Source organism: Dunckerocampus dactyliophorus, chromosome 16 (genome assembly GCF_027744805.1).
Source record: "Dunckerocampus dactyliophorus isolate RoL2022-P2 chromosome 16, RoL_Ddac_1.1, whole genome shotgun sequence".
NCBI classification, from domain to species: Eukaryota; Metazoa; Chordata; class Actinopteri; order Syngnathiformes; family Syngnathidae; genus Dunckerocampus; species Dunckerocampus dactyliophorus.
The window spans coordinates 5,868,707-5,882,310 of NC_072834.1; the positions used below are offsets into that span (position 1 = coordinate 5,868,707).

The following is a 13,604-nucleotide window of genomic DNA, read 5'->3' on the forward strand; positions in this document are numbered from 1 at the left end:
CAAAGAGGCCACAAAAGGTGAGCAAGTGTTAACCTAATCCTCAGTCCTAGTCCCTTCAAAATACCACATCTCCATGCTCCTCGTCTCTGGTTTTCAGGCGGCTCAGGACCGGACTCGCCACAACCGCCGTCCCATTGGTGAGACGCTGTCCGATGGCTGACGCATCAATGTCGTCTAGGCTGCTGGCATTGATGATGACCGCCACACCCTGAAAGTAGTATCCGTTAGAGGAGCGTTTCCCAACCTTTTTTGTCTCATTTACCCCCCCAAGACCCTTTTTTGTCACACCATGAGTACCCCCCTCAGTCATACAGGTACTGTATGTGTTGATAATTCTCCAAAAGTAGAATGGAACACAACTGTTAGGATTTTGGCACAACTGCCGAGGAAAACAAGACACACATGCACATGGCAATATATCGAGGCAGGCAAAATGATCAAGTTCACGTTCATTTATTGTCTGATTAATTCATTTATTATCGTCCCAGTCCTAGTGCCCACGAGACATTGTTTTTTCTGAACAATAAATCTTGTTATTGCTAGATAATTATTGCAAATAATGAAAAAAAAACATTGTAAAAAGTTTGCTTGGCACTACAATCATTTCTAGGGGTTAAAAATATGACTATTTTAATGTTCTGCGTCCCCACATCAAAAACATATGAGTAAAATGTCACTGCTGCTTTAATCTCTTTTCTTTTTATCTACTACGCAAATCCAAAAATAGAATCTCCGCCAGGTGTGACACGCGTGCGCACACACACACACACATTAAACACAGGGATGATGAGAGGGTCGCCTCACAGCATTGAGAGATTACTTAAAAGAGTGATGGTATTAGTCATGCACTGTGTCTCTCTCACACACGCACGCACGCACGCACACGCGCGCACATGCACCTCTTTGATTATCCTACAAGCTTTAATGGACTGAAGCTTGGCTGTCCGCCATTGCTGCTTGACAACAACTACAGCACACACTGATTTACAGTACACTCTGTATTGTATATAATTACCTATTTGGCTTTTTTAACAGCTCATCGTTTATACAAAAACAAACTTATGTCAACAAATATTATGTCAGCGGAACAGTGGTCATCTAGAACAACACTTGCTATTATGCTAATTAAGCTTTTAAAAACAATTGGATGTCGATACAGGTAACTCCTTAACTAAGTTATACTGGCTACAAAATTAGGACACCCTGTAAAGCCCTGTAAGGGTTGTGGCCAAAATGTTTTGGAACACATACTAGCATACATGTAGTACAAATAGCCTCAAAGTTTGATAATCATTAGACAAATGGTCAATGACATAAGGACAATTAGTTGCTAAGTCCCACCCGTGCCTGTTTTTCTTAAGGGCAGCCTTGTTTTTCAACCAATCTTGCTGAAATGATACAGACACGTGTTTGTCAGTCCCCCAAGCGTGTGTAACAAATTTTGCAGCGCTTCAGCTTTGAGCTGAATGAGTAATTTCGAGTCGATACAACTCATGGGGTCAAACTTTGGGGTTTCATAACAGCACCACCGCGTGGTGTATTTGCCTGAAAAATAATAGCACAGGCAGCGCGGTAGGGGTGCGCATTGTGAAAAATATTCACCCTTTTGTGTGCAGCGGTTCCGAAGCAGAACAGTCAGCTCACACAAAAAAAAGAGTCAGGCTGTAGGTTAATATTCTATCGAAAGGGAGCGTTTACCAGTACATTTGGCCCTTTAAGACGTCACTTCTTTATTATTTTCTTTGATAAAGAGTGTCAAATTTACCTGGAAAAAGTCTGCAATGGTGGCAACGTGGCTGGCACAGGCACACTTCCTGGCATCCGGCACGTCCTCGCCGACCTGAGGTAGTGGAGGGTCGTAAAACAAAATAAGCGCAGGTTTGCTTGCTTGGCGGAAAAAGGCAGCGCTCCACTAACTGTACATTTCATCCACAGCGGCAAAAATGAATCAGCGCATTATCTCAGCTCTGCTTTTTTTTTTTTTTTAATTCACCTGTCATGTTCCCGTTTTTAAAACAAGCTGAATAAGACTCAGCAATCACCTCTCATTCATGTACAACGGCACAAAAAGAACAATGGGACACATTTTTTAATTCAAGACTTCCATGACTTTACGCCGTTCTGCTTGCAAAACAACACATTTTCATTGCATTGCATTTGATCAAAATACGGTAAAAAGGGTACACTTTAAACCAGGGGCGCTCACACTTCTTCAGCCTGTGAGCTACTTGTAAGATGACCAAGTACATCTAGGGGTAGATCGGCCACCGATCAGTATCGGCTGATTTCCGCCCTCATTGCTGCAGCCAGCCTATAGCGACCATCTGCCTCCCACTTTCCCTTCACAAAGCCAAAATAAGCATGGCTGCCGTGTGGGACTTCCTGTCGTCGTGAGAGTGATATAAGTTTTGCACCCTGCAAAAAACGCCTTAAAAACCTTTAAGTTCGGTGAGGCATTTGGCGGGGCGGGCACTTGGCAGGGTGTGGTGAGATTGCGCGGGACACGCGCCCGTTAACAAAATAATATAAAAATAATAACATTAACAAAATGTTTTGGTTAAACAAACATTTGTTTTGTTTGGGTAAAAATAAGCTACGAAAATAAATGTTTTTTTGTTTTTTATTGAAAAATGTACGCTTAATCTATGTGTATGTAATGTGTACGTAATTTCACTCGTGGATGATCGGTATCGGCAGCATCGAAACCTGATGGGAGCATCCCACAATTTACAATTAACCATGAGTTTAACTATATTATAGGACGTAAGAGTGTGCCCATTTTTCCACTATTTGGGGGTTACCCCGAGGATCTACTGTACATAAACGTTATGTATGTATCTCACCCAGTTGATGAGGATGTATCGTGGCAAGGCGGCATTGGGCTCCTTCACGCTGCAGAAGCCATACATCACCCTCCCGTTGTCAAAGGTCAGCGTGATCTCCGCAAGGCCGCCCCCTGCAGCACAAAGAGTGAACGGCATCCATCAACAGCTGTGTACTTTTCCACAGTTAAATGTAGGAAAAAGGTAATGTAGAGAGAACTATTATCGAGAATATCCCCCCTATTTAAATAAAATACATTTATAAATAAACAACAGAATAGGTGACCTGCGGCTGTTTGCTGCGGGTAAAAAAAAATAGACATGAAACAAAATACCTCCTGACGATGCCAGCGTCAAATCATTGCTGTCATCTTCGTATGTGTACAAGGCCCTGTTAACAAGACAGGAGGAGGGGAAAGTGTCATTTGCATGTGATGTCACCACAGCGCGTCAAGAAATATACCAGCAGCGAACACATGCAGTCTGACAGATTTACCGTCATTCATCATACTATCTTTGATACACGCACCAAAGTATATGCACGTACGTAACACAATTGTATGAATGACCCCTCGATATCCCATTAAATGCTCACACATCCACTTCTGGTGAAGTGAAATGAAGGTGAAATGAAGAGATTAAAATATACAAATGAAATGTAAACGTGTTCTTGGTTTGTCATAGACTGCCATCATGGGCATGAATATCATTCATACATATAAAACTAGCATTGTTTCCGTCCTAATCCTTCTGTCCAGGGATGTTTCATTATGTGCGAGTGTGACTTGGGGGACAATTACCAGTCAGTGCACATGACCTTACGCTATCCCAGCCTGAAGCGTTGGTCTGACTTTGTGCTGACCTCCCCCCCGCCCCGATTCTGTCTTTTTCTGCTTAGTCACACACCTCCCAAAAACAATTCCTCTCACTCTCGCTACAATGTCATCGTTTAACGTCACGGTATTAGCCACAGCCCTTTTGCCCTGTAATTGTCAAACCACACCAATACTACTGACAGGGTAACATTAGCCGTAAAGTGCACAAGCAGAAGCAAGGACGGCGTTCATTTATTTTTGTGCGTCCTACAGTTTCACAGTACACCATCCTTGTCGACATTCCACACTTTAACCAGTAGCATTCTTAACAATGCTACTGCTAATAACTGATTATTTTTGAGCGGCACAGTTTAGAAAATACTTTCATACATTAAAAAAAAAAACATCAAAATTAATGCAAAATGAAGGATGCGTAAATGTTTTTTTTTTTTTTTTTTTACTATTTAACGTGCTTTATTTATTACTATTGTTGGGGTGTGCAATAAAAAAATACATAAAACATATTTGTCAACAAAAAACATCAACTAAAAGCAGATGAAAAATGAAGGCTTAGTTATTAACTGTTTGTTTAACTTAACGTTATTATTTTTAAACTGTGCAATTAAAAAAATACACAAATCCAAAAAATTATCCAACAACATTTAAGCAAAACAGATGCTTGGTTCTTAGCTGTTTATTTTGTAATTTTATTCTTTTGAGGTTGCGCAAAAATACATGACAAATCAAAAACAAACACAAAATCTATTCATTGTTTTCGGCTGTCCAATGAAGATACATAATTACAATATTTCAAGAGAGTTATTTTTTTTTTTTACTTGAATGCTTTATTATTATTATTATTATAATTTTGGTGTTGTGCAATTATTGTTATTTTATTTTTTACTTTACTGTATGTTGAATTTTCTGTTTACCTTTTTTTTTATTTAATTAATATTGTCATTTGAAAGCTTGGCTGCTGTACAAATGTTGACTGTCTGAATTTGTGCTATTTAGGAGGAAGTGCAGGTGCTATGCCCATATATCAAGATTCGTTCCAGAAGGTCCATCCATCCATCCATCCTCTATGCCGCTTATCCTCACCAGGGTAGCCAGGGCGGGGGTATGCTGGAGCCTATACCAGCTGACCTGACATTCAAACTCCACACAGAAATGCCCAAGAGGAGGTCTGAACCAGATCTTCCATATCTCCTGACTGCGTGGCCAACATGCTAACCGAATACATTTTTCCCATCCAGAAATAATGCAAATCCAATTACTCTGTTCCAGAAAGCCAAAAATGCTAACACAAAACAGGTCTTTATTGTTTTACATGCATACAACAACTCAAAATGCATATAACTGCACATAAATGATGAATGAAAGCCATACATGAACATTTAAGGTTACTTTTAACTTCACTGAAGACGTGATTCTTGACGTGACTAAAAGCAGGAAATGTGGCGGTGGTTCATCTCACTGCCACATTGTGTCTTTAAAAATAGTCCCATCTTCATTGAGGGTACAATTCACTTTAAATGTTCATTTATCCTTTTCATTCATTATTTATATGCATTTATCAATCAAACTATAACTCTAAAACTATAAAAACCTGTGTTGTGTTAACATTTTTGAGTCAACCGCTGATGACGCCATTTTGTTTAGCTAGCTAGGATGCTAGTGAGGAAGGATGTTTTGTGATAAAACAAAAAACATGAAGGACACAGTTGGGACTCACGCAGTGTGTTAAGAACACGACCAGAAGCGCGCCGTATTCTACGCCAACCGGAGAATGCATGCAAACCACGGGAAAAATGTGCCGTAAATATTCGGCGTTAACCAAAAAACACGCTAACCGGGCCAGACGCTAAAAGAGGTTCCACTGTATAATACGATGTGTGTGGTTGATTTTTAAAGCTTTTATCCGGTAGCATTTATCAACAAAGGAGCCTTTGTACATCACAGGAACAGGATACTTGTACCGTTTGGGCCTCGGAAAATGTAAAGTTCAACAATTAACCTGATGGAATATGGCTTCACATGAGTGTAGATTGGTCCTGAAAAGACATAAATGGCCTCCTGTTGTGCCTCTGCTATTTCTGTTGATGCAATGTGTAGAAATGCAGCAACATGCCACTGGGAACATTAAGGGGACAGCGAGAGTGAGGGAATACGCATTAGATGACAGAAGACAACAACATTTAAGAAAAACCCAAAAGACGAGTTGAAAAAAGAAGCGCAATTAATATCGCGAGGGGCGCTAAAGCACAGTTAATATGGCGAGGGGCGCTCTATAAATAATTCTCTGTAGAGCATACAGCTGTTTATTATTCATACTGAGGCCTCATGACCCAGAAACCACTCAAAGTAAAAAGAGTGTGAAGGAGGAAGGAAGAGGAGGAGGATAAAATGGCGGATGGATGAAGAGGCCGATTGACGAAGGCAGATGAGGTGAGGAGTATAAAAAGGGAACGGCGGATAAAAAGACAAGGATGAGGGATAATGACGGATTGTAAGAAGACTCCATTAATCAGGATTAATCAAAAGTTTGAGGAGCTTCTGGAACTTTTTCTGAGTGCAGGCCGTGCATTCATAGTAATATCTGCTGTTCCACCCTGGCACCCGTGCAGGGTTTCATTTCCCATTTGCAACTTTCACTTGTCTAGCAACACTAAAAAAAAAAAAAAAAAATAGCCCACTGGGGAGTGTCGCCATGGTAACCGGGCAGCATCACCCCAACCCCCCTCACCACTATGGAGGCAACAGCAGTTTGTTACCTGAGGGAAGCAGCCTTGTTAAATAAAGATAAGAGGTGGGGAGCTGCACGACAAATTCACATTTAAACAGACTGCTTCTGGAACATAAAACATCTTTGGAAAGGATTTCATGTATATTGTTTCTATTTTGTACGTTTGTTGTTAGGCCCACTAGCATTGATTTATTTTTTAACCTTATTAACCTATTACCACCAGGGGGCGATGGAGCTCTTTTGCATTGGGAGAACGCTCATCTACTGTATATACTATTACCGTAATTACCTTCTTTTGGACATATATGCGCCTCAGAGCTTGGAGGAAGTCAGTCGAAGAGGAAAAGTGTGATGATACATTAAAAATATACAACATAAGGTGGCGAGAAGTACTTACTTCAATACTAAATAAAGCAACATTTATCCTTGACCAAAAATCACTCCATACTGCTCTCTGGTATTACCACATCGAACTTACTGTGTGGAGAGATGGGGTAATAGCTATAAAAGCAATCTTCACTCGCTAAAAAAGATCAATTAGGATAATCCATAACGCCGCGTACAGAGAACATACAAATCTTTTTATTTTCTAAAGCCCCAAATATTACAATTTGCTGATTTAGTACATTTTCAAACAGCCAAAATGATGCATAAAGCAAACAACCTGTTACCCAAAAATGCCATACAATACTTCCAATACAAGAGAGGAGAAATATGATCTCAAGGGGGGAAAAAAACCTGAACTTAAAACACTCACACGCGAGAACGACGCTAAAAACCCACTGCATTTCAGCATGCGCAATCAAATTTTGGAACGGATTGCGTAAGGGACTCAAACAAAGCACTAAAATGAGCGATTTCAAGAAGGAAGAAACGAAGCAAGAAAATCCAAGGAAGTCTTGGACTTGCTCTGTTACGTCTATTTGGGTTTATTATTATGTATTTATGATTATACCATTACTATATATGATTATTATTTATGATGATTGTGAGAAAACCCTTGCATTTACGTGACCACATGGATACATGACTTATCACATTTGTATGTATTAAAAAGACCACGAGATACAGGAGGTGAACAAATGTACTGCAACAGATGTAGAATGGATGGGGGGGGGGGGTCAGATTAAATAAGCTTTGCTTCTTCCTACTCTTTTTGGACATGTGGAACTGCCAATTATACTACCCGATGTATTCCACTGTAACTTGTATGCATGTTCAAATCAAATTAAACCATTAACATCACCACCGCCCCACAGGAAAGTGTCTGGCTGCTCAGTTTCACATGAGTAATGGCTGTAAAACACAACGAGGTGACATTATTGCTTCCTGTTCTCTCTCCATTACGTGTCTATTGGACATCTTCTTTTTACTTTTATTTTGGTTTTATTATACAGCAGTTAACTTCTCTCTTAATGTTTGTACGGCAGTCGTCTGTGTTAAACTGTTACTTAAAACATTGTCTGTACAGCCAGTGAAGGTTTTACGATGGCCACAGTTTGACCCTGGAACAGATAAATCCACTTTGCATTATTCCCTATGGGAAAACTTACTTGACTTTAAGGTTACACTGCAGGACAGAGTAAAGTGATGATAACCCGAGCTTTGCTCCATTGGAAATGCCTTTAATACACAATTAGGTGACATTATTACTTCCTGTTTCCTGACTATCGAGTATTTTCAAAGGTAGAGTAGTTTTGCTTTATCTTAGTTTTATTAGAATGTTTAGGCTCTTATGTATCCGTTTGTCTGAGAGTTAAAAACGCCACAATGTTACTTAAAACATTGCCTGTACAGTTAATTAAGGTTTTATGGTGGCCGGGTTTTGACACTGGAACAGATTAATTCACTTTACATGACGTCCTATGGGACAACTTGACTTTAGCGGTTCTAATCTAGGACAGTTTTTTTTTCAACTGTGAAATTTAACGACGTCCAATCAGCACAAAAGGCTGAGTGACACCAAAGGGCCCCATTAATGCTAAAGAGGAAAAGTGTGATGATAACCATAGAACTTAATTGAACTTACTGCGACATCAGGAAGTGTCTGGCAATGCAATACAATATGAGCAATACCTATAAAACACCACTAGGTGGAAGTATTGCTTTCCATAACGTCTTTATTTTTTTTACTTTATTTTTATTATACAGCAGTTCACTTCTAATTTTATGTTTGATTGGCAAAATGTTACTTACAACATTGCCTGTACAGTTAATAAAGGTTTTTATGATGGCCACAGTTTGACTCTGGAACAGATAAATTGGCTTTGCATTATTTCCTATGGGGAAACATGAAGGCCCCGTTCTATTTAGACTTCTCTTTCGGAGTTTCAACTGTGGTATTTTAAGCGCAGCGTGGAACGATGTTCAATCAGCATAAAAGGCGGAGTAATTTATGTAAAAATTGCATCATCAGTCGCCATGACAACTTCATGAAAGTGGCCTCATTGACGGAGGTTTAAGTGCGCAAAGTAACAAGAGTTTCAGTCTGAATTAAAGATTTGCAGAGGCTCCCTCAAGGCTCAGTCAGTCAGGGCCTGAAAAGAAACGTCACCACCAGTTAGCTTTGTGTGCCGCTCAGCTGTTGTCATTCCTCTGATTAACTCAGGGAAGATGAAAACGGGACGAGCGCTGAAAAGCCAGATGATAATGTGTGCAAAAACACAATTCATTATGCAGCAGACTGACAATGTGACATGCTGCTTTCTTTCATTCCTCCTCCTTCCCGAGTTCAAATAAATACCACATTTATCTGCAATAGTTTGAAAAACCCAGTGATCCAACAGTAAAAGAATGCTGCTACCTCGAAGTATGTTCGTCGGGACCAGAAAGCCTGAGAAGGAGACAGCATTGTAGGGAAGTATGCGGAAAACAGTTGAGATAGCATTGTGTTATTTACTGAGGGAGAAAACCATTAACGGTGACTTCATGCACAAGCAATGAAGCACTGGAGGGTGGGGAATTATGCATGATCGCAGTGAGGACAGCATGAGTAAGACACTGAAAGAGCAGAAAAGTCCACAAAAGTCCATCTAGGGCACTGAATACCACGCAAAAAGATCAACTTGGTTGCTTTTCCACAATGCTAACATTACTAACACCCCTTTCCTCTCTTCTAAGCCAAACTAGATCACTTTTTTTTTTCTAACAGGCGCTAACGGCTTGTGATGAATTGACCAGATGGGAATCCCAGTGGTCTTGCCAAACCAGCAGCAGCTGAAGCAGCGAATTGAAGAAGATTTTTCCATCAATGCGAAAGAATCTTGTGAGCAAACCACCATGTTTGGCTGTGTTAACTATTTCCAGAAGAGAAAAAAGCTGATTGCATTCGATTAGTCGGGCTCAGCAACACCATCTCGAACAGAAAGACAACATAGTCGTGCCCAGATGCTTCCAACAAAGGAAGTTTAAACCGAGTTGTGTGGCAATAGCAGCCTCAACCTTTTTAAACTGAAATGAAACCAGAACTACTAAAACAGAAGTTAGAGGTAACTTATGTAACCGGCAAAAAATGAGGACGTTGACTTTGAAAACCCAAACAAGATGATTCAATTGTCTTTTAGGGGCCATAAAGCTGAAATATTCATGATATTATCCCATTTTGGCACAATAAGGTTGCGTTCATAGGCTAGACCGGACCAAAACCTACATTTATATTAAGTGTTAAGATCAGGGGTCTCAAACACAATTTACCTGGGGGCCACTGGAGGTAGAGTGTGAGTGAGGCTGGGCTGCATCAAGTATTGGGAGTAGGACTGGGAATCTCGGGGTACCTCACGATACGACACACGATACATGGCTCACAATAACAATATATCTTGATACAGTAATAGGGTGAATCAAATAAATAAATAATTTCACAGTTTATATTTTTCTGCATTCAGCTGGGATAGGCTCCAGCATACCCGTGACCCTTATGAAGACAAGCGGTACAAAATGGGTGGAGTTTTTTTACCACATTTTTTAAGTGACTCACTCACTTTCAGTTCAGTGTAGGCTTGTGTGTGCATCCTACGAGTAGCATTGGCTTGTCGCCGGCCGTATTACAGTAATCTTTGAAGACAAGTCGCGGGCCGCAAAATATGACTTGGCAGGCCGCAAATGGCCCACGGGCCACAACTTTGAGACCCCTGACTTAGGGCTTGCAGGCCACATTTACAGCAGTGTTTCCTGTCAAGTCGCAGGCTGCAAAATGTGACTTGGCGGGCCGCAAATGGCCCACAGGCCGCGAGTTTGAGACCCCTGGTTAAGATGGTCCGTCTCTCTTCCACTCTTAATTCCCTTTTTTCTTGCCTTTTTTGGAGCAACAAATGACTTTCTCCGGTACAATGCTGTTCAACTGATGTTCATGAGGGTATAGTACCACAGTGCGTTCCGTTCGAACACTGTTTTTATGCAGACACAGGTGCTAGCACCATAGCACCAACTGCCAAGGCTTGATCAACCTCCATCAACCTCCTCCAACAGCTTTAAATTGTTGACCCATTCTGTGGCCCCTGAAACAGGCCTTTTTGTACAACTCTGAAATACACATTATTTTTTCAGTTTTGGGTAACCTTACCTTTTTTTTTTCAACCTCTGCCTCTTACCACCACTTACCTTTGTACCATTTCAAGCTATCCATTGGACTTGAATGTCAATAAATATATATTGGTGTGTTTGTAAGAGAAAATGTGTGGTCTCTCTGCTCTGCTCTCACCTTCTGCGTGTGTCACGACGGTGACAAAAAGTGTATCTTAGAAGCTTTCTCATGCAAATGTAAGCTGTCGACACAGGTCCGTGTCTTCGAATCGCGTGATGTTCACATTCGGGCTCTGGAGAAACCGAACCGCACCAGAGGTCACTTGAGAGCGGAACCGAACCAAACAGCCGGGCGAGAGAGGGAGTCAAGGGTCGGCTTTGTCCCCCCCCATTCCATTTTAGAGGCATTTATGCAGAATATCGACACGATAAAAAAGCAGCAGCCACTTATCCGCCGTTTCCACAGAACCCAGTAAATATTGCTGCAACTGCGCGCACTTTCAGGCAGCGCCATGGCACCCTGCAATCACATCATTAGATGACTCCAGCACCAGCATCTGGCATGCCGTTTAAAATATTTCTCTCATTTCAACACAAAGGTACTTTTCGGCTAGAATATTTCCTCCAAAAAGTGCACAACTGCCGGCAATTGAATGTCTGTGCTGTTCTTACAGAACTGCAACATGGACGAAAGGTGGAAAAATGGCATATTTTTGACTGGGGGCGTGTTGGTGGGCTGTATTTAATTTAAATTCTGGACATTCTAGATGTTTAAGCCTTGCAGGGTTCTCTTGCCCCTGACTCTAATGGTCTCTGGAGTGACGAAGGTTTAGCTCGGTCCCTCAGGACCCGTGCTTAAAAACACAGGAGATAGAGTGGTTGTTTGGGTTGGGTAATCCAATGCAATCTCCACAGCAAAGTGAAAAGCCCCACAGTGCCTCAGGGAGAAGTCAGAGTGCCTGTCCATCATTCCACAAATACTTCAAATGCCCTCAAATTCTCCAGTCAGGCTGTCTAGTTTACATTTCCGGGCATTATGTGAATTACTTCTCTAATTTACACAACATCTGGATGTTTTTATGTGACGCTAGGTTCAAGCTGCCGTGACTCTCCATCGGGGAGGCCCAAGCAGCGTTCACAGTCTTCCTTTGTGTACCGCTCGGCTCATAATGGACTTCCTGTGACTGCTACTGCCGCCGCCTCTCTCCTCCGCACCAATCAGGTCCCAGCGCTGACCAGCACAGCGTCCAGCACAATGTTGGGCCGTTGCCATGTGAGCGAGCGTAAACAAGAGCGACAACAGGGCATGTTTGGACGGGCGAGGGGATGTTTGACTGGGACCTGATGTTCTGCGGCGATAGCCAGAGCCCCTTTTTTGTATTCTAAGACGTTTTAGGCTGGACTGTGGATTTAAACAAAGCAGTATTTGACATTCACAACACTGTCCTGAACCATGGAGTCTAACTCGCCAATAAATCAGACAAAGAGACATTACAGGTCAACCAATCCAATCAATAAATAAATGACCAGAGAAGTTCCAACAAATCATGCCGTACGTGTTACTGTAGCAGGTGACTTCAACTGGTGAGTACGGTACTTCCATTTTTTAGTTTTATTATACATAGTCCACTTTTATCCTTGTATGACAGTTGAGAATGTTAAAATGTTAACAGTTCAAAAAGGTTTTATGATGGTGACAGCTTGACCCTGGAACAGACTAACTTTACATTACTTCCAATGGAAGTCAAGCAGCATCACGTTGTACCGTCACCACGGAAGTTGCAGTCAGGCTTTGGCTCGTCCATTGGGTTTATTGAGAAGCAGCAGGTGTTGTGGACCGCGTGAGGTCGCCTCTGACAGAGTCGTCTGTGTCGCAGGTCTGAACTTAAAACAAAACAGGAGCTCACACAGAGCGGCTTTGATAGGCCGGGTTAGCGTAGGCAGTCGGCCAGCGGGGGCCTTTCATCTGCTCACTGCTCTTGCTTCACACACGCCACAAACTCCCGCTTTCCTGCATCTCGATACGTCACCCCCACATCCACGGCCTCCCCCGCCCCTAATTTCCGCTGTGAATGCGAGCACATATGGCAACATGCCAACGAGAAGCACATATGCTGCACACTGATGCTAAAATAGGTCAGATGAAAAGCGGGACGGACAGGAAGGCAAAATAAAATAGACTGGAATCAATAAATATCACTTTCAAACTAAATGTCGACATTGATACAGGCTATTGATTAGTTTCATAAATTCCTTTCATATCAAAGGGTGGGAATTTACCAAAATACAGTACAATATTGCCAAGAATATACGGTAGCTCATGAAAATTGTAGAAGCATAAATCTATTTGGGATTGTTTAGGATAAACAAATATCACAACAACATGCTAGTTCCTAAAAAAAACGCAAATGTTAACAACAAGGGAGTAAAAAAAATAGTGAAATGTTAATCAAAATGCATGTAGCTACTTTAGATGAAATCGTAACACTTTGTCGAGCTAACATTACAAGCTACATGCTAATGGAAGCTATAACACTTGGTATATGATATGCAGTACCATAGCAGTTGTTAAATTACAAGGGTTGTCAAATGATTAAAAATTTTAATCAGATTAACCACGGCTTTCAAATTAATTAAAAATGATTAATCACCATGTCACACTATGTTACCTTACATTACCTTACCAACTTTGAGAGTGTT

General features: G+C 41.3%; 1 protein-coding gene across 5 annotated transcripts in view; it reads right to left on the reverse strand.

The window, feature by feature from the left end:
- The window catches only part of dbn1 (drebrin 1), a 56,081-nt gene that overhangs the window by 13,778 nt on the left and 28,699 nt on the right, over positions 1 to 13,604 (reverse strand). For all 5 annotated transcript variants that reach the window (XM_054755520.1, XM_054755522.1, XM_054755519.1 and 2 more), the window contains exons 2-5: positions 3,158 to 3,213; positions 2,844 to 2,956; positions 1,766 to 1,840; positions 65 to 208 (exon numbers count right to left, since the gene is read on the reverse strand). In XM_054755520.1, coding sequence (XP_054611495.1) covers positions 65 to 208; positions 1,766 to 1,840; positions 2,844 to 2,956; positions 3,158 to 3,213 — 388 coding nt within the window. The remainder of the gene's footprint in view (positions 1 to 64; positions 209 to 1,765; positions 1,841 to 2,843; positions 2,957 to 3,157; positions 3,214 to 13,604) is intronic.